Source organism: Staurois parvus, unplaced genomic scaffold (genome assembly GCF_062004578.1).
Source record: "Staurois parvus isolate SC_StPar_1 unplaced genomic scaffold, SC_StPar_1.0 ptg000299l, whole genome shotgun sequence".
Taxonomy (NCBI): Eukaryota; Metazoa; Chordata; class Amphibia; order Anura; family Ranidae; genus Staurois; species Staurois parvus.
Window position 1 is genome coordinate 21,323,371 of NW_028318095.1, and position 21,086 is coordinate 21,344,456.

At 38.7% G+C, this 21,086-nt stretch overlaps 1 protein-coding gene across 17 annotated transcripts in view; it reads right to left on the bottom strand.

Moving 5' to 3' along the window:
* The window catches only part of MYO18A (myosin XVIIIA), a 462,365-nt gene that overhangs the window by 12,050 nt on the left and 429,229 nt on the right, over window positions 1-21,086 (bottom strand). For 12 of the 17 annotated variants that reach the window (XM_089683016.1, XM_089683006.1, XM_089683004.1 and 9 more), the window contains 2 exons: window positions 11,380-11,502; window positions 8,276-9,672 (listed from right to left, as the gene is read on the bottom strand). In XM_089683016.1, coding sequence (XP_089539142.1) covers window positions 8,280-9,672; window positions 11,380-11,502 — 1,516 coding nt within the window. In that variant the 3' untranslated portion in view covers window positions 8,276-8,279. Of the gene's footprint in view, window positions 1-8,272; window positions 9,673-11,379; window positions 11,503-21,086 lie in introns of those variants that run through there. The other 5 variants (XM_089683011.1, XM_089683012.1, XM_089683010.1 and 2 more) reach the window with 2 other exon arrangements.

Consider the following 21,086-nt stretch of genomic DNA (forward strand, 5'->3'; position numbering starts at 1 on the left):
TGACAATGTTTGATAGTATAATTGATGTTTCTTGTTTAAAATTCAATACTTCAAATTTATTCTGTATGGTGCTGAATGAACTGCTATACAAAGATGAACAGGCTTATCACACAGAGTAAAGAGAAAAGTACACCATCCATCAACATCAATATCAACATCCCAGGATAGCAGTGGTTACATGATTTTGCCATTTTGTACTACTGTAGCACGTACGTCCTAGAAATTCCACATAGTGTTTAGGTGTTTGCTTACAAGGATGTACAGCAAGTCATAATCTGAAAGATGCATTTACCTAAAGCATGGACAGGCATTCACTTGTGCATGAATAGAAATCTTAACTGTGCAAGCACTTAGTATAGTCAGGGCAAAACATATACAGCAGCGGATAGGACTACCTAGCCCTACCATGGAATGCCCAGATTTCTTAGTTGTGGCCATACATACAAATAAACCAATCGAAAAGCTCTAGCCGATATGGTCAAAGCCACATAAGATGCTGCTGTACAACTGCTATATTCATGGATAAAATAGATCGACATCAGAATAGGTTTTCTTCCTAGGAGAGGACTTTGGACCAGTTAGGTCTACAACAGCTCATTTGGTAATATAGTTGCCCTATGTAGAGGCATTTAAAATCTAGACTTGAACGTGCATGAACTAAATTGGTGAAAGGAGTAAAATGGCAGGCTATAGATGGGCTGATGACTCAGGAACAATTGGCAGCATACACATCTTCCCATTCAACAAACTCTGCAGATACACGTAAGTATGGTTGTGAGCTGTGGGCTGCAGTTTGTTTTTAACACTCTAGTTTGAACCTACATGTTTGATTACTAAAAAAAAAGGTCATACTAAACCCTCAACTCAACTTTGGCCAGAAGTGGCTATCCCTAACTCCATGAATGACTCTCTAACTGCTTTGTGTTTTTTTTATTTTCTGTTAATAAAAGTACAAAAGGGTCAGTCACTGCCCTTTAACTAATATATAACACTTCTTTGATCTAGGCCAGCCTTTCTCAACTAGGGTGCCCTGGGGTACCTTAAGGTGTCTTCAGGGGTGCCTTGGCAAAATGTCTAAAAATTGCCCAAAACTTGTATACAAGCCAGCAGGTGGGATAAGCCTGCCTTTTAGTTACACAAAGCCACAGGTTTTCATTGTACACCATTACAACCTTCTAGCCGCCGGCGTCTTGACAACCAATGACATCATCAGTTGATAAGGAGGATGTCAGCTGCCTGCACAGCATTCTAATTTGACCCTCTAACAGCCCCTTTCCGTCAGTGCTGGGGTCACATTAGCTCAGTGATAGAGGAAAACTAAGGGAGAGGAGAAACACTAGAATACTAGTCAGTACCAGTGTGCAAAAGTGTATGTGTTTTGGAAGAACAAATTACCTCTAATGTTGGGTGTCCTACATGTGTGGATGTTGCTGTATTATATAAAACTATTAGAATAGTTTTTCACATTTTAGAATGGGGGGCCTCAAGACTGTCCATAATTTTAAAGGGTGCCTCGACTGAAAAAAGGTTGAGCAACATTGATCTAGGCGCATTGCAGCTTGCGACTACCATAAATTTACCAGCCTGCTAGTGAGAAAAAAATTATAAGCAAGAAAAATCAATTCATAGGTCTTAAAAGGTGGATGTTTAATTAGTATACTAACATACCTCAATTATATATCTTAGTCACAAGTGAAAGGAAATAAATTGGGTCTACCTGCTTGTGTCCATGCATACGGAATTCAGAATATCTCACAGAGAAAATGGTCTGCCTAATCCTGACTTATCAACTTGCTGTAGCCTTTATGAAGCTAGGTGTAGGATGCAGACCAGAACAGCATTTAGAGAACTAGATAACCTAACACATGCCTAGAGAAACAATTTCCCAAACAATTCCATAATATCACATTATGAGTACTTGACTTTATTTTAAAATGGACACAAACTGAAGTATACATTTGCTATCGTTTATGGAACATCTAAAAATGTTAGTCGCACCTAAACCGTACACAAAGATTTAGCTTTTTACCTGGAGTTCCTTTTGAAAATAGGGCACCACCTCTGCCTTAAGTCTCAAAACTGTATATCTGCTGTATGATATTCCTGAGACACCGATGCCGGTCTACTAGTCTCATGAGATTTGGAGTGGGATTTTGTGATGTCACTACTGTGTTAGCCATGTTCCCTACTTGCTGGAGAAAAAGCTATACTTGAGGACCTGCAGTTTAAGGACTTCCTTGCTTCATTCATTCTCTAGATCTGTGATTTATGCACCTTTCCTGCAGCTCCTAAATACTGTCCTACTGGTCATCAGATCATCAGTTATCAGGAGGGCATCTCTGAAGCAATAGGAAAAATAGCTGCAAGGAGCCTATGGGAACAATTAGTGACTAGTCCTTTCCTCTCTACTTATATTTTTTGGAGCAGTATAGTTCTTCTTTAAATTTTAAGGTATAAAGGTAACTGCAGAGAATGAAAACTATTTCCCACCTGGTACACATCTATGTGTCATCAACATATGGCACGGATATGGTGCCTCCACTGTTGAAGTAATTTCATTATGTGGAATGGCTACAATTCACAAGTAGCCTACTAATTCTGCTGAAGACTCAAAGCTTTGTGAAAAATCTACCAAACAAAACATAAATAAAACCTAAGCCTAATGAAAGTGTGTCATCTGGAGCTCTCCTTTAAATTGTTTTGTAAAGTCTTGCCTGATAAATGCCAAAATGTGTTGAATCAGGAGTTCATGGTCTAAACAATTTAATCAGCGCTGAGCGAACTATTGGCGCTTTATAAATACTGTATAATAATAATAAAAATAAAGAGATGATAGTGAAGTCAACAGTGACAAAATGAGTTATTTTTGCATAAAAATGCTCTTCAACACATTATTAGAAACCTTCTTTAATAAAAAAAATAACTTTTTAACTTCAGCAGACAGAGCAGGAAAAAAGTTAAAATGTGTGTAAGGGTTTTATTGTTATCTGTGTCCCCCAATGGAGAGATTTCTTCTTGCTTCTTATGCTGATGATAGGGGATCAGAGGACGAGAAGTGATGGAAATCTCTCAAATGGGGACAGTGACAGTAAGAAAAACACATTTTTGAGTAAAGTGAAGAACAATTACATTTCCTTCTATTTGTAACTCTAGGGAATATTTGGATTTCTCAGTTACAGGCTTCACTGTTTGGTGATGCATCTCACCATTTCCTTTATATCTTATACATTAGTATATATCTTATATGATAAGTTCTTATGATTAGTGCATTGGATCTGGTTCCACCCAAACAGGGGCTTTTAATTCGCCTTGTACAGTTTTGGACTCTTCTTGAGGACAACAGTAGCATTATGATTTTACAGGGTTTTAATCATTTCATAGACTGTTCATTAGTGTTTGAAAAAGATTTATTTATTAAAGATATTCCATTTATATAGATTGTTGTTTGCTGCAATGTAAAGGGGTTTTTCTTCTATTGTGGCCTATGCTATTGTTATTGCCTTTCTGTCCCAGTAACCTTGGTTCCTCCAATTCCCTGTCCTGGTGTCACAGGGATAAAAAGTGAGGTGAATGTTTATACTGAGGACACCAACAGCAATGAGTTAAAAAATGTCCCTTACTCAGTCCAAATCTGGTCCCAGCTGGATTTTAAAGGAACCCTGTCACTGCGGTAAAGCACGCCATAAAAGAAGGACACAGTAGTAACTTAGCCGCTGGTGGGAAGAACCACTAGGCCCAGGTAGGGACCAGGTATTTCACAGACATGTTGGATACAACCTACACTTGTAACTCTTGGGAGAGTAAAGATTGGACTCACCTCCAGTCCCCCCCCCTTGCCAGAAAGGCAACTATAAAATCTTTTCTTTTAGAAAGAATTTCTATTTTAATTCTTTACTGTACTGACAGGGTTGCTTTAATAACAGAAATGTATTTATCTGGCTATGATCCAGTTTTCTGGCATTCATTTTTGAAGTTACCAAGGAGTAATGTATTTTTCCTTCTATGAAAACAATTCACTAAATTCATTAATGTACTGTTTGAAATAACCAAATCAACAAGACTACAATAATGGAATTCTACAGTAATGATCAATGATCAGCTTAGTATTATAGTAGCAGGGCATTATTTATTTCTGCTTGTACATGAGCAGACCAGAATAGCAATTATTGAAGGACGACATGAACTTTGTCTAGAGCAAAAAAAAGCACTCTTAACAAAATTGAATAGCAAAGGGAAAAAAACGGCTCAGCAAACATACAAGGCATTCACCAATCAATGTAAATACTTGCCTTGCAAAACACTAATAAAAGAAAACTGTGCACCACTTCAGTTCCAGAGATGAAATCTGGAGGGATAGTCATTTGTCTTAAGGTGGCCTTATGCAGATAATACCAATTATGCATCATATGCAATAAGTCTGGAACTGTAGGAATGAAATATGCGTTTATGAGCATAAGAGGTGTTCATTATTTCAAGTAGAAATTATATGATAGCTTGAAGTCAAGTATAAAACAACTTTTCAGTGGGTTCCTGTGGCTATGGTGAACTTTGTAACCTAGACTGATCTTTCTATCTACTGTCATCTTTAGTTTTTAAACTGTCACTACCTCAACTCTTTAATGGTCTACAGCTACTCATGCTGGAAGCAGAATGAGGTGACCTCAGGGAGTTCAGTGGTGAAATATCTCCTGAACTGACCCAGGTTTGTCAAAACCTTTTGTGACCATAACAAAGCCAAATTGATTTTTTATAATGTGTAGAATATTTAAATGATTAGAAAATCCAAGGGGAGAGAGACACATTTATTAAAGTAAAACTACAGACAATTTTTTTTTTCATTTTGGATAGAGTAAGGGAGGGTTGGAACCCATCATTTTCTTTTTTGCCATCTTTGTCCCATTGGGGAGATTTACCTTTACTTCCTGTCCCATAGCCAAAACAGGAAGTAAAAGGAAATTTGGAAATTAATGGAATCCCTTGGGGACCCCTAGGTCACCAGAACTAGTGTCCCCATTGAAAGATTTCCCCTCTACTACTGTTCGGGGGACAACCCAAAATTTGGGATGATCTTTTACTTTAACATTCAATGATAATAGTAAACAGGACAAACAGAGAGGGTGAATCTCCCTAATGGGGGCACAAACATCAATTATAATCCATCCATGTTCTAATCCATCTCCACTCTGTCCAAAACAAGCAAAAAACATTTTTGCTTTTTTCTGTACTTTAACCCCTTCAGGCCAACGCCTCCTGGCCCTTTAACCGCATATAAAGTACAGCCGGTGGGAGGAGGTTAAGGGCTTGTTAGGGTTCCCAAACTATTGATGGTAATCTTAACATAAAAATATGCCATTAATTAACTAAAACCGAAATCAGTGGTTTTTTTTATCTTCTAGATGGAATTAGCCTTTGAAGAAAAAATAAAGACCGCATTCAGCCCAAACTATTTTTTTTAACTCTGTATGTACCAGTGCATCATTCACTAGGGAGGGGAACCAACATAGAGAAAACACAGTCAGCGATACAAATCTGACAGCGGTACTAATCTTTCCTTACTCTAATTAAAAAAAAAATGGTTGGAGTTTACAATTCAATTGAGCAGGATATTTCTTAAATTACGTTTAAAAGGAAATGGTCTCAATCTATGTCTTGAAGCAAAACTACGTTGAAAAAAAAAAATCCCAGTAGAAGTTAAAATAACAAAAATCAACTTTGGCTGTGATACTTCTCTTCAGGCCACCACTGTTCTGTACAGAAATTCCTTTTTAACTCTAGATGGAGATCTTCTTTTAGGTTGAATGATGGTTGGAGTCATTCAACTTACTTCTTGCGAGTCAAGGCTCTCATGGACTCACCTCCTGGGTTTTGTCTTCATGCTGGCCTGGGTGCACAGTACAGAATTGTGTTCATATGTCATTACATCATTGACATTCTGTGCTGCATTAAGGACCACCCACTACTGGAGACTTCACTGGACTGGCAAAAATAGCCTTGGAAAAAAAGTTGCATAAACAAAGAAAGAAAAGGAGCAATAATCTAGCGTTTAGCTGCTAACTTTATATGGTGCTTAGTTCATACTACCTGTGTTACCCTATATTCTATATTTTACAACACAGGCAGACTGCAGAATAATGCAGAAAATAATGTCTTCAAATAGAGCATGTTCTCACATGTTGTGGAGAATGGTAAAAAAAAACCATAAAAAAAACATCAACTTGTATTTATGAACACTACTCTACGAGACCTATTCAAGTAAATACAGTGCAGGACATCTGCATGGCAACACACTATATCCCAAGCATTGCTATTGCATTATGGTTTGAGCAGACCCTAAGCTACCATTGAATTATTACAAAAACATGCAATAGTTTGCCAGCAGCTGCTACTGCAGTTGAGATTAAATTACAGGAGAGTTGGGGGAAATGTATTTGAGAAACAACATACCCCTTTTTATTAACTCAAAAAGAATGGCCCCAAGTAGATGGGAACTTTCCAACTCACTTGAAAATTACTTTAAAAGTCAACCTGTGCAGGTCTATGCAGAAAAAACAGGTTCATTGCCCTCTTCCCCAGGTACACATTTTCCTTTTTATTTGCAGAAGCTTTCCTGTATAAGCCATGGGATGTTTGAATCAAAGCTTACACAGGCTATGGACTCTCCAAGTTTGACAGTGCTTGGTGATTGGTTCAGCGCTGTCATATGGATTAAGTCACATGATCCCTTCATGCAAGAGAGCAACAGAAAGGTGAAAATGTGCTTCAAGGGAAGGGGTGGGGCATGCGGGGCACAAAAATCCATATTCAGTAATTCTGCTATGTATGTTGGGAAATTCTAACAATATTTTTCATTGTTCTCAAAAGCACAAAGAGCATGCTCAGTTCTAGTAGATGGACTGCGCAAAGCCTCTTGAATATTTATCTACTCAATATGTATCAAGGAAAATTGCTAACATTACTACAGAGAGAATGGCATGTAATTATATAGAGTGTATGCCCATACACAGATTTCCTGCTGTGTGGGAGACAGGTCCACTTTAACACAGTGTTATATGCGATAACAGAAGGCAGAGAACAGGACTGTAACACAGAAGAGGAAGCTTCATCCATCTTGGAATGGAAAGGGTTACACAGCAAGGTGCTAGATTGCCGCAAAGAAACCATGGATAATAAAACAGGCGACAAGAACTGCAAACTGCTCCTGCTGTGCAGATTAATTTTCAGTCTGTTCACCCACTAGCTTCCTTGACAGAAAGAGCTACACAATGCTTAGCAGAAGTACTATTTTCAACAAATATGTATAAAGGAATATTTGCATATCCGTGGATCACAAAACTCTTTTCAGGACTGGAAAGATTGAGGTCACTCAACAGGAGGTGCAGGAGCTGAGCAGAACAGAAGCACTGCCTTTAAAACATAACTGTGCCCTAGGCTTGTGCTTTGTGTGGTGTGGATTTCCAGGGCTGGCTTAATGTAAATGTGAAGTCTGTTTCACCTCAGAAAATGTTTTCCTGAGAACATCTCTATATGTATGACATTCCCAACACATATCCTGAAATCCTGAAAATCTTGATCTACCTGTCACATTTCTTACAAAAGTTGATATTGAAAGGGTACAGTGCTGGATCGTTCTTGTCTATGCAGCCGGTTAGAGCTGCCTGCTGAGCCCAAACTGATTTCTAGGACAAAACATATAATGAGCACTGCCTTCCTGAACGATGCTTTGCCATGCTTTTCCTCTCATCTCCCTGGGACAACATTTAAAAAAAAGGGTGACCACTACCCAAAAGTCCTGCAGCACAAGTATTCCCTGTATAAATCAAGACTTCATTTTCATTTTTGACTGAAGTGTTTCTCCAGAGCTTTCGCTGTTGTGCAAGTTTGCATCTAAAACTAGTAAACTATGAAATGTAATTTCCAAAAAACAAACTTAGTGTTGAGTATTGGTGTATACACTACTTCATTTAGGCTATGAAGATGCTTATGGCTTTGAAAATGTTGTCTACAATTTTTTTTTTTATAAACCACAGGCAAGTTTACAGTAATTGCACTAATGGCACTCTAGTACCAGAAGAGCCATTTCAATTGTAAAACATGAAACAAAATACTGCATATGTGAGTGTAAGAGATTACAACACAGGCTTTGTTAAAACAACTGCAATCCAAATGTCATCTTTAGTTAGGGTTAGTAATCCACGCTGTTCAGAGCATGCTAGGTCACTCACAAGTAATCCACACTGTTTATCTCATGCTAGGTCACTCACGAGCAAACACCTACTGCATTAATCACTTTCTGGCCGGTATAAATATTTCATCATCAGACTGTCAACCTGCTTCTTCCTCTTCTTATCCTCTTTCTTTGACTGCTTACTGTTTTTCTCATCTTTTTTGTCACTTTGAAGGTCTTCTTCATCTAGGTCCCTGTTTTTCGGACCTTTTTTCACACTACCTCCACTACGGTATGATACTGTAGAACCAGATGAGGATTCAGACTCAGATGATGAGGATGATGATGAGGATTCAGATTCTTTCTTCTTTGATTTCTTCTTGGATTTCTTGGAGCGTTTTTTAGAACTCTTCTTTTTGTGATTGTCCTCAGAGTCTGAGTCTGAGCTACTTTTTTTAACTCTGCTCTTCCTGCTGGGTGCCCGAGAGAATTCCATAGCTGAAGCTGACCTCTTGAGTCCAGAGGATGATTCTCCTTTTTCTTTGTGCAAGCTTTTTATACTTCGTACACTTTTTGAATCATCTTCATCATCAGAATCTGGATCAAGACTCTTTCTCTTGAACTTTATAGGCTTATAACTAAGGACCTCATTGATTGCAGCTTCAAGATCTGGATCTAAGTAATTGCGATGAGACACTGGCTGAAGATCTCTGCTTTCTACTTCATTGTCATCTGTGCCTGGTGTTCTTGCTTGGGGAGGTACCGAAAAACTACGACCAGAATGCTGACTGTACAAAGAGCGAGTATCACTAAATCCAACACTAACAGAGTCATCAAAATCATCTAAAGTGCTTCTGGCCATAGACATTCGAGTGTCTGATCGGTTTCCAAGAGTAGGGCTTTCCAGGCCATAGTCAGAACGTCTACTAAGTGAGGGACTTACAGCTGACAAACCATTACGGGTCTCCTCTAATTTGGAAGTACTACGCCTTAGACTTGGAGGACTGGTAATACCAAAGCTCAGGGTTGATTTTATGTCATCTTCATCTTCCAAACCCCGTCTGCTAGATAGACGACTGGATACAACAGAAACTTTATCAAATTCAGGACTTGCAATTGACCATCTCTTGTCAAGTCCTTTCCTCGCCCTACTAGATGCCTCAGTAAATGCTTGAGAAACCATAGATGTACGATCATCCAAGTCTTCACTGCCTTGAGATTTTCTCCATGAGCTCACTGATAACGTGTCATCAAGAATACTTCCAGCAGAATCTTTTGGAGCCTTCCGGAAAGATCTCTCTGGGGACTCGGGCCTTTCTTTCAGAGTTGAGAACAGTGAATCCTCATCACCTTTACCGCCTATGGAGTCTTTAATAACTGCTCTCTTTCTATAACTCAGGGAACTCATTACAGACATTGGCCTCTCCTCCAACTCTTTCCCTTGTTTGACTGGCTTGGCTTCCTTTCCTTCTTTTAAATCTGTACTTTGGCTAAGTCTTAAGTTTTGGCTATGAGTGGAATTTTGAAGGGTGAAACAGAAAGTAGAAGAGAAAGAGTTAAATATAAATGAAAAAGAAAAGGTGATTTCTTTATAAGCAGAAAATAAAATAGCCTGTACTGTAATGCAAAGAGAAAAAAAATTAAATAATGTACATTAAAACAATATAACTATGCAACTGTTTATTATTAATATTTTTGGATAACCATTTGAAAGAATATGATATTCTCATGTAAATGGGCTCACGTCAAACATATAATAAATATTACCAGTGGAGCCTAAGGGTCTGTCAGCTGGTTTTTACTGTGCTACAGTAAATGAGTTTCAAGAATGGGTAATGGTAAAAGTAACACAACACAGACAATCTATTCTTGAGCATGACTTCTATTGACTAAATTATTTCTTTGGCCAGATGAAAGAAGTAGCTCATAGCAGCCCATTCGATCTCAACAATATGCCTTGAAAAATGAGTTTGGGGACATTGGCACTGAGTTGCAATGCTGTGGCCTGATGCTAATTGCTCGGAAATGACTAATGTATAGCCTGATTCAAGCTGGCTAGAGAGCACCCCAAGTTATAAATTGTGATTGGTTTCCTGCTTAATGACGCACACAATTTGCTGATGACCCTCAGCAGAGGGATGCAGGCTGACATAAACACGCTCCTCCAAGAAGTCTTCCACATCGAGGGCCTGCTTAACAAGTGAAATAGACAATTACCACTGCAGATCTCTGGCACAACTCCCCAGCATTTAGTATTTGATTTAGACATGGATCTCTAAAAAATAACACATTGCATACCTGGCACAAGCAAATAATTTACTGCAAATTAAACAGTCAGCTCTTGGGTAAGAATGTTATAAATAAAAACACACGGTATTAACAGAACCTATTCTTTTTCTTTATGTAAAGCCAGCTGTCACTTTGGAATATAAAATATTGGAGAATGTGCTATTGTATTCATATTCAAAGACACAAATTTAGAAGGAGAGATTGAGAGACAGATGGCAAGTGAGGGTGAGAAGACTAAAGCAGAACATTTAAAGGTAACCTACCTAGTGATTTTTAAATGTGTCTTAACACATATGTTTGACTTAAGATGAAAAGATATAATTCCGATTCAAAATAAATTAGTTCACATTGTTTTAACTGCAGATATTATTTTGGATGGAAAGAAACAGGGATTAAACATTGTAAAAGATGGCACTTTGTCACCTCCTTATTCTGCAATTCAGCTGTAAATGTCCTCTGATGATCTCCAAAACAATACAAACATTTCCCAGCACATGCTTCATCCAGTCAGCACAAAAAGCCTATTAAAACTGTTTTAACGTTTTAGTTAAAAAAAAAATGAGTGCTTTAGTTCATAAGAGAAATACACATTTTAACCATCATTATCAGGCATATAACATGAATGGCAGGAAGCCTGCCCCTAGAATAAATAAAAATAAATGGTCAGCTGTTGCTTAAACACTGCATCAGATTTTTTGGATAACCCCAATGTGACCACCCTGGACTGTCTGCATATGTACTGCACAGTTCAGCTGGGCACAAATAATCAGTCCCGGCATTTACAGATACTTTCCAGGGATCAGAACTACCTGCCAAATGCCCCTGTTTAACCATCCGTTTGCAAATATCCTTGGAGTATGTCACATTAAAGAAGCCAGACATGTTCAATTACGAGGAAGCAAAATTTCACATTAACATTCACCAACCTTGAGCTCTTTAAACTGCCATCATCTGAGAAAGCTTTGGAAGAACCTTTGTTCTTAGACAGCCAAGACTTTACACCATCCACTCGATCGTCAAGCTCCGAATCTGCATCTGAATCTCCATCGCTGTCAGACAATAAGATACAGTTAATATGTTTAATTTCCCAAGAATACAAAGCATGTACTTACAGGTTTAGTCAGTTTTATTTAAAAAGGTAAGGGGTAAGAACAGAGAAAATGGAGATATGGATAGAAGAATACAATCAAAGATATGTTGATACATTAGCCATTCCTGAATTTAGGATGACAAAAAAAAATAACGGCAGCAATAATACTTGAGGAATGTTTCAATGCAGGTTTTAGATTTTACTGTTAAGTATAATTTTCAGAAGACAAAAAAAGATAAGTATCAAATATTCAATTAATTTTCTTAAATATTTTCATGTTAAATACATACGGCATATACTATTATTTGTATGGGTACACTTATTGAAGGGCACCTTCAGAAAGTTTTCTTGACTGAACCTTTGACCGTCTGAAAACTAGAAACTTGCAAGCACTGGTCATACCCAGTGAATATCGATCACAAAGTGTACCAATGAACTGTGACTTGTTGACTGGTAGTTTTAATAGATGCTGCTGTATTAGACTCCTTAACCCCTTGGCGCCTCCCGGCCCCTTAAGGGTTTCAGAAGCCAGGAGGTGGGGCGGGGTTTAGGATCATGTGACCACCGTGACATGCCGTCACGGTGGTCACATGATCGGGAAAGGACCCAATCAAAAGAGATCGGGACCTTTCCGTGAGTACCAGACGTGTGCTGGGAGCAAGCAGGGCGTGTGCTCTCAGCACATTTTTTTTTTTAATAGAACACAAATGTGCGGCCACTCGGTTTCTAGGTCCAGACACCGGGAGGCCGCACATTTGCATTCGGCAGATGCCAAGAGGTTAAAGAAACATGGTATAAGGGAGAAACATGGAAATTTCCAATGTTGACCACCTCCAAATGTCATTGCCAGGCACACTCAGAGGTACTGATGCAGAATAAATCTATAGATTTCATACATTCATAACTCAGATTACAAATTACGTATCTTCTTTACTCTTTCACCAGAACCCCTCTAAATTCCTACGCAACATTCAATATTATGAAAGCTGGTACTCAAACAGTACTAAAACATGCAAACCCTGATCCGTATAGGACAGCGAGGTTTCTACTTTACCTATAAATTTTCAAATCCCTAATTAAAAGATAATGGTGCAACACCCAGCAGGATGCATTTATTTCTGCTATAACTCACTCTGAATGTAACCCCACCATGTGTTTTACCTGAATGTTAGTTGGCTGATAGCTAAAACAAAGCAGGTTGTTATCACTCCTTATATTTAAGCTTCATGCACACAGGATGTTTTCTTAACTCTCCTAAGAAGCCTTTCCTCCTGTCAGCAGCATTTTGGCAAAGAAAACACCTGAGGCTTCAAAAAGTTTATAATTTATTCTGGGCATTTAAATGAATGAATGCTGAAGCACTAAACACGCCTAGCATTAGAGCGTGTTTCGAAGTGTCAAGCATTTTTTCTGCTAAAACTCTGCTGCTCCTGGAAATATTTTTAATTGTAAAACTGCTACTGTCATGCAGTTTGGCAATACGTTTCATATCATTGGTTTGTATGTACAAATCATACCGTCATTAATAAATATCTTAGTTATTTACAAGGAGGTGAAATAAGCTTTCCAAAAAGTCCTTCACAGCGGCCCGCCATATAAATGGGCGTATTTACAGCCCTTATTCCTGGTTAAGGCCGCTATGGAGCTGGAAATATAATAGAAACCTGTTACTGACTTACAGTTCATCTTTGCATTTTATATTATTAGTTGGTATAAGTAAGTCATACCATCATAAATAAATAACTTGCTTATCTACAATGAGATGAAAGAAGTCCACCAAGAAATCATACACAGCGCCCCACCACATAAATGGGCGTTTTTACAGCCCCTATTTCTGGCTAAGGCTGCTGTGTATTCTCACAAATATTTTGTTCTGGACATACAAACCAAAAATCTACCTAGGCCAGGGCAGAGCATGTAAGTCTTTAGATGTCTGCAGCCCTATTTCAAAAACAGAGAGTACAAAATCTAAGGGAGTGAAAGGATAGACAGCTGCTCCTGGACACACCAGCAGTGTTTTTTTTTTCCTACCTCTAAACACCTTTAAACATTTGTGTATGGACACATTGGCGGACATACAGGGGAGTTTAGAAACAGGAAAAAGCAAAACAAAAAAAAAAACTGATGCCCATACAGCTGAAAACCCATCCAAAGTGCACAAGGCTTTAAAAGTATGGAATTTATAGTAAAAAAACAAACAAAAATAAACAAAAAAAATGAGAGTATAACTTGTGAGCCACCTACAATTAATTAATTATAAAGGTGCGCTAACATACAACACATCCTCCTTATATGTGTAAATAGTGAACCAAATTTATAAAATGCCGTGCTCCTCCTCTAAGTGAAAAATCACAAACTAAAATTCAATTCATATTTCCAAACAAACCATATCATAAACCAAAAATATATCAATGTGTGCAAAACATTTAATAGTGACAAGTCCCAGTGATACAATTCAATAAAAAATCCAAGTGACTTCTTTAGTGAGATTAAGATGTGCGCTCACCTCCACCTCCATAGGCTATGGTTGAGGTGAGCGCACATCCTAATCTCACTAAAGTAGTCACTTGGATTTTTTATTGAATTGTATCACTGGGACTTGTCACTATTAATTCACAGAGACTTAATATTATTATTTGCAAATGATAAGCACAGGAAGTCATATATTATTTTGTTGATCACATGTTTTGCACACATTGATATATTTTTGGTTTATGATATGGTTTGTTGGAAATATGAATTGATTTTTAGTTTGTTATTTTTCACTTAGAGGAGCGCGGCATTTTATAAATTTGGTAAACAAAAAAAATACCCCAGTATACTCATCTAGGTGGATACAGCATTGATCTGATGCGGCATCTGTCCCCTGCCAGCTCTGCACAAGGAACGGAGTAATCAAACGCCGCTGATCACTCAGTTCTCCTCCTTCACTCTGAGAAGAGAGTTTTGACTGTCAGTCTCTGGCTCTCTGCTCTTCCCCTCCAGTGCTCACTGGAGCGCCAGGCTTGAGAGAAGAGGAAGCGGCTGGCTCAGTCTTCCACTGGCACAGCTGAGAGGCTGATCCAGCTGCTGGTCCAGGCTTATGGCTCGGATTTTTTCTGTGCCTGGACCAGCTCTGTGACATCAGACAATAGTGTCAGTTGAAAACGGATCAAAGGAGTGCAGTTAACAATCGTAAACAACTCATTGACCATAATGTTATTTCTTTCACCCCAGCATTGTTGCTGATCTATTAATGACTTCGATGAATAGCCATTTTCTTTTATTAGTTTTGTGTTAAGTAAGGAAGGGTTATAACTTTTACCAGTTAGTTTTTTTCCTGTGTCCCACTGGGGAGATTTTCCTTCACTTCCTGTCCTAAAAATACACTTGGAAGTGAGAGGAAAACCCTACAAAATAGTAAAAATGTCTTCTTAAAAAAGTTCTAACCAGAACAAATATCCTCACAGAAAATTTTACCCTCACCCTCCTGTTCTAGTGACAAATGTAAAATTTTGTTTTCCCCATCACCTTTTGGCTCAGCAATAGTGGTCACCAGGATAAATAGAGTGAATCTACTCAAAAAGCATTAAAGATCACAGGGGTTCTTAACACTTCCACTCCTCTACTTTATCCAATAGAAAAAACATAACATTTTGTCTACACATACTGTACAGCAGTTTAAGAAAAACTTTGGGCATGGATAAGTAATGCATTATTAACAAGAACTTTTCTTATATATCTCCACTTTTACATATGCCGCAAAGCATTTATTCTGGCACTTTCCTTCCAATTCCCCTTAACAAATATAAAAGCTTCATCAGGCACACAGTTACAGTGACTACTGCAATACAAAGGTGCAATAGAATTCACAATTCTGTATTGTTCTGCTATCTCCCACAGCGCCTTGTTGCATTTAAAATCTACTTGTGTCATTATGACAGCCTGGTAAAGGTTTAGGATCAAATGGGAATGCCAATTGCTCTGCCGACAGACTCACTCAGGCAGCTGCTTGCAAACCTGAAAGCAGCACGGGTAATTTAAACCGACTCGCCTGTTACAATAATTTAAAATCAATAAATATTTCAGCATTTCTGGCCTGGCGTCCGTATTGGAGATGACTAGAGCAGAAGGCTGGGCGGCAGGATAGGCTTTAAGAGAGAGTGGATATTTCAGCCAAGGCAGCGTTACATAATATTTAGTGATGCTCTGTAAAGAAAACTAATTTGCAGCACTGAGTGTATTAAAAGGCTGCTGTCACGGCAATGTGTCATCAGCTGAACTCTTCATCCTCACACCAGCAGCTGGTGCAATTCATCAGGGAGATTGCTTTACAGGCGAATTTATGAAAAAAATGTACAAAAATGACAAGAGCATTCGAAATAAAAGATGATTTTAAAAAGATTTTCACACCTTTGTGCAGTCAATTTTCTCTATATATATTTAAAAAAAATAAAAATGTGAAAGACTTGAAAGGTTGTCAGTTTATGCTCATTTGATACCCAGTGCCGAAGATAAGGCCAAGGCTCAAAGTTTAAATCAGAGACATGACAAGTTGACCCAAAAATGGGCATACAGTGGCTATAAGAATCACTCATTATTATCTAACATCTTTCAGAATAGCTCCTTCTAGAAGGTTCTGGCTCTGTCTATGCACAGTGGGCTCGAAGGAAACAAGCAAGTTGTTTCAACTTAAGTTAAGCAAATTCTACCTAAAGAAACCATGAAGTATCCAGTAGACAGTGTAAAATCACCTCATGATCTTTGAGGGCAATTTCATAAGGGGACATTGCAAGTGATCTTGTAGATCTTGCAGCTGAAAACCTCTGGGCATATAGGAGACCACCAGAAAATCAAATCTGCTGGTGTCCACCAAAAGATTACCCATGTGCTTTCTGAAGTCCAGGACTCCTGAGAAATTTTGATAGTGGAACAGGAATCCGAATCCTGTTTAAAGATTTGAGCCTGACCAGAAAGTGAAGGTGGGCTCCCCCCTCCACCAATCCATACTGGGTTCTCACCTAACTTGCAAGCTAAGGAGGGCTTTTTAAACAGAAAACTCGTACAGACAATGTGCAAAGCTGCCCAGTTGGTTATCTTCAAAAGTTTGTTGCTTTAAGCTTTGAACACACGATGAAAATTTCAGACAAATGATTGTCCATTTGTTTGCATGCTAGTCTCATATCGAAAAATGAAAAGCTTGCTAAAGTCATGAAAATTCTTCTATGACTGAAGTGCTGTAATGTATTGTATTGTAATGTATTCTTTCGTTTCCAGGCATATGCGCTCTTCATTCTGGTATCATACAAGAAAAATGTTCGTGCTTGTCCCTTCGGATAATTTCGCATGAACTGTCGTGAACAGCTCTCGAAAGCTGTGTGCTAATGATCAGATCATTGGACGATTGCTCTGAAAGTGGTATTTTTCATCCAATTTTCTCATCATGTGTGCTAGGCTTTAGTCGACTTAACCCTTTATGGGAAGATTTCTGTTTGATACATGTTATTGGAGAAATAAACATGGGCTGAAAAATCCCTGAAACATGAGACTTAGTGAGTGGTTCCAACCTTTGTGTGTACCTGTTTGATGTTAAACCTTCAAAAATGTATGTAATGAAAATCTTGTGTTGAAAGTGAAATGCCCTCATAATAGCGAGGTAATGGTTGCAAGAGATGAAAATGTAAATCCAGTGATTTCACAAGTGGTGACCTCAAGATATAAGCTATAGCCACAACTATACTATACATCTTGGCTTCGTCTTTATAGCTTTTTACTTGTTTTTATGTATTTAATATTATTATGTATTTTATTTTTTTTATAAGAATGCTGTTTTAACAACTAGAAAGTGAATATGCTTGCATTATGGTTTTAAAACCGAAACGGTTCATCCAACAGCATCTCTCTAATAGATTAACTTTAACTGAGCAATCTGAAACTCTGCCACTCTTGACAGAGTTTATTTAAGTTAAAAATGTTTGTTTGTTTCAGTAGGTTTATAAAGCTTCCAGAAAAAGGTACACACAGGAAAAAATAGTCCTGTATCTGCTTCAAAAATAATAACTGTCCCCTGCAGTGAGTGAGAAAAGTGATGGCAGCTAAAGAATTGGCCTTATTTAACGACTTTCTCCTTGGAGATGAATAACAATTTGATGGACCAAGTAAACAGTGTGTTTAAAGTAAGTATGGGGAACCAGAGGCCATAATCACTTCCCATTTGACTTACACCTACACAGGGACCTAGCCAACTTGTAAATCTGCTTGACATATGTAGCTGTACTATAAATTGTCGCCTCCTCCCGGCACACAGAAACATCCGTCAGCCGCCCCTCCTTCCTCCCACCCTGGCATACCGCTGATCTGATTTCCAACACCGCTGTGGAGATTTGCTAAATCCATTCCCTGCATTCTTAAAGCAGTTTCTGGTGACACGGTCTGAATACAGAGTGGCCTCCTGCTCTCATTATGTGTGGAGGGAACGACAACTGTGGCTGCACTGCTAGTAAATGGAAATAATTTTTTTCCTGCTTGGCTGGGTAATAGTATAAACAGCAACACCGCCTCTGCTCACCCCTTAACCCTCTTGTGTCTTCCTCTCTTCCTCACATCCTTCCCTTCCATCTACAACTGAGGCAGCCAAGAGCTCTCACGGGAGCATGGGACAAATTCTGCTCAAATTGAAAGCATGCCTGGAAATGGGTACATGGCATTAGCTGCAATCAGCAATTTACTCCATGGCACTAAGCGTTTTACTGTCTGGAGACACAAGGCATATTGTAACCTATATCTCTTGACTAGTAACTCATTACTATCAATTTTCGAGGAACATAAATTCATAAGTTTACAATAAAAGAAAACCCACACTAGCAGGACATTCAGATCTAACAAAGTTCCAGTTTCTCAAGTAGAAAAATATAAAGCGATACAATCAAGGCATTCATATTTGTGCATCAGATACAGAAAAATAAATATGCTACAGTTCAAAGTCACGTGTCAGCAGTTTTGAAGTGCAGGGAGGAGTGACCACTGTAGGACTTATAGATATTGCTGGGAAGTGTTAAAATGATTATAAAACTTATTTTTTTTCTTAACATAATAAACATTGTACACTTACCTGCTCTGCAGAATAGTATTGCACAGAGCAACCCCAAACCTCCTCTTCTGGGGTTCCCCGCCAATGCGCTAGGCTCCTCCTCTTCTTAATGCAGCACCATAGGAAGCCATGGGGTAGTACCTGCGAGCCTGCTCCCGAGCTTGGCTGTGTGCATCTATAGCATACACAGCATGACTTGGCCTCACCCCCACACAGAATTTGATTGACAGCAGCAGAAGCCAAAGGCTCCCGCTGTTGTCACGGAGTCCTGTGAGGGGAGGAAGAGAAAGCAGGGCTGCTGCAATCAAGCACAGCGCTGGATCCAGATAAGACTTACAGTAGGTAAGTATTTAGGGAGGTGAGAAGGTGATATAATCAATGGGACATTTGGGAATGCATTAAAGTGGTTGTAAACACTTACATACACCCAGTAAAATGACTGTCCTCAGGTGATACAGAGAGAAGAAACAAAGCCTCCTACATACATTGTACCTGTTTATCTGCAGATTTCTCTTCTCTACATTCGTTCAAAGTCCAGATTTTAAAAAGCTTGTCTAACCTCTCAGAAAAAAAGGGGGTGGAGAGCTGAAATTACACTCTGAAGAGATCAGGGAGGAGGGCTCTGAAACCTGATTGGAGGGAAGAGACACACCCCAATTTACAAAGCACACAGGAACAGAGCTGAGACTATCAATCTGCTAGAGGTCCCCTCCCGTCACCTTTTTTATTTTGGTGTCAGGAAAAGTGATTCATGTTGATAGCAGAGGAATGAAGCAGAAATTACACTTAGTGCTCTTAATAGATACAATTACACACTATAGATGGATATGCTTTGTCTGGGGTTTACAACCACTTTAAGGTAAAAAAAAAATGTCCTGCCTTTAGAACCACTCTAACTAAACCTATGATCTACATACAAACTAGTGTCAATCTGAGGTTTTTGGAGCTAATCCCTGGCGAAAGTTGAAGAGGACATTTTTTTACCAAACAGAAAATTAGTGCATGAAAATTTTTTTTGCGTATTTGACATATTTTCTTTACTGTCATGTAAATGGGGAATGTCTTCATACGATCAAGCCCAACTCCAGCAAAACCATTATCTTTGAGAAACGCTGATAAAAAGAAACGGTTAGAACCTTTGTCCGGGTTTAATTACTGCTTGCATCTCTGTTGGAGAAATTTTAAGTCACTTCCTACCACATATCAGGACACGATTGAAGGAAAAAGTGTGTAGCTAGAATAGCAAGATGAACAAAGCATTTTATACGCCACAGAGGTTTTAGTGCTTAAGGAAGTGTTCCTATTGCCATTTGGCTGGAGGAGGCCCTATGGTAACATGTCATACATAGGACTGAGCTTCAGAGTTTCTAGTCTCCACTTCTGCTGACTTCCCAGGAAACAAGGGGAGACAACGGGTGTCAACATCTATTCCTTGGCTCTGAACTATTAAAGGAAAGTCATTTTCCTAATCTCCTGTCACATTAAACACCAACACAGTCCCAGGTGAAATTCTTGTTTGGTTTTTAAATTGTCCAGTACTTGATTGGCTATTTGAAGTGAATACAGCAGAGAGAGAAGAATGCCTCTTTCATTGGCCCCATTCTGTCTGGCAGCATGATGCATCTTTCAAAATCATGTTTGCTGAATATATTGCGTTCTGAAAACAAAAGTTTTCAGCAAATATGCCATATAAAACACAAGACAAAATAGGAATTTATGAGCACTTTCCCTTAAACTACATTATGTTCTACTAAATTATGTTCTGCAAGAAACCTGGATATCAAAAGGATTTAAAATGAAAATGTACTGGAGAAACTGTGACACCATACAGGTTTCATTCCTGGCATATTCTCTGTTATTGCAATGGTGATACATCTACAGTTAGCTGTCTATACCTGTGTCCATCATATTCACATAAGTACCCAATTTAACAAGGCACGCAGACAGCAAATAAGAAGTGATCTGTGTCTTAGTCACTCAGGCTAAACAGGCTGCTGATCACTTCCAGAGTTACGGCCTCCTGTCAGTGAAGTCAGATTCAGACTGCATTTACGAACCTACTGGAGAATACATCTACAGATAGACACAGGGCTTGCCTACACTACATGAAGTGATCGAGCGTGCACTTTTTTTTGCATGTTTCAGCATGTTTAGGCAGCCTGGTAACGTCAATAATCTGCCCTACGTGTGTGAATTTCACATAAATAGTGCAACCAGGATTTTAAAAATCACATCACACCAAAATACAAGGTACTGTGGTACTATGCGTTTTGGCAGCTGTGAAGACGCACGTTTGCCAGATGCGTAGGGTGCCATTAATAATTGAAGGCACCCATGTGTGTCTGCATAAGGCAATGCATTTTCATACAATGTGGGAAAATGCATGATTTTGCGAGTGTTCCCGCACTGTACCTGGTGTGAATCAACCTTCACTAAAGCAGACATAATACAGAGGGGTTTAGCTAACATACATC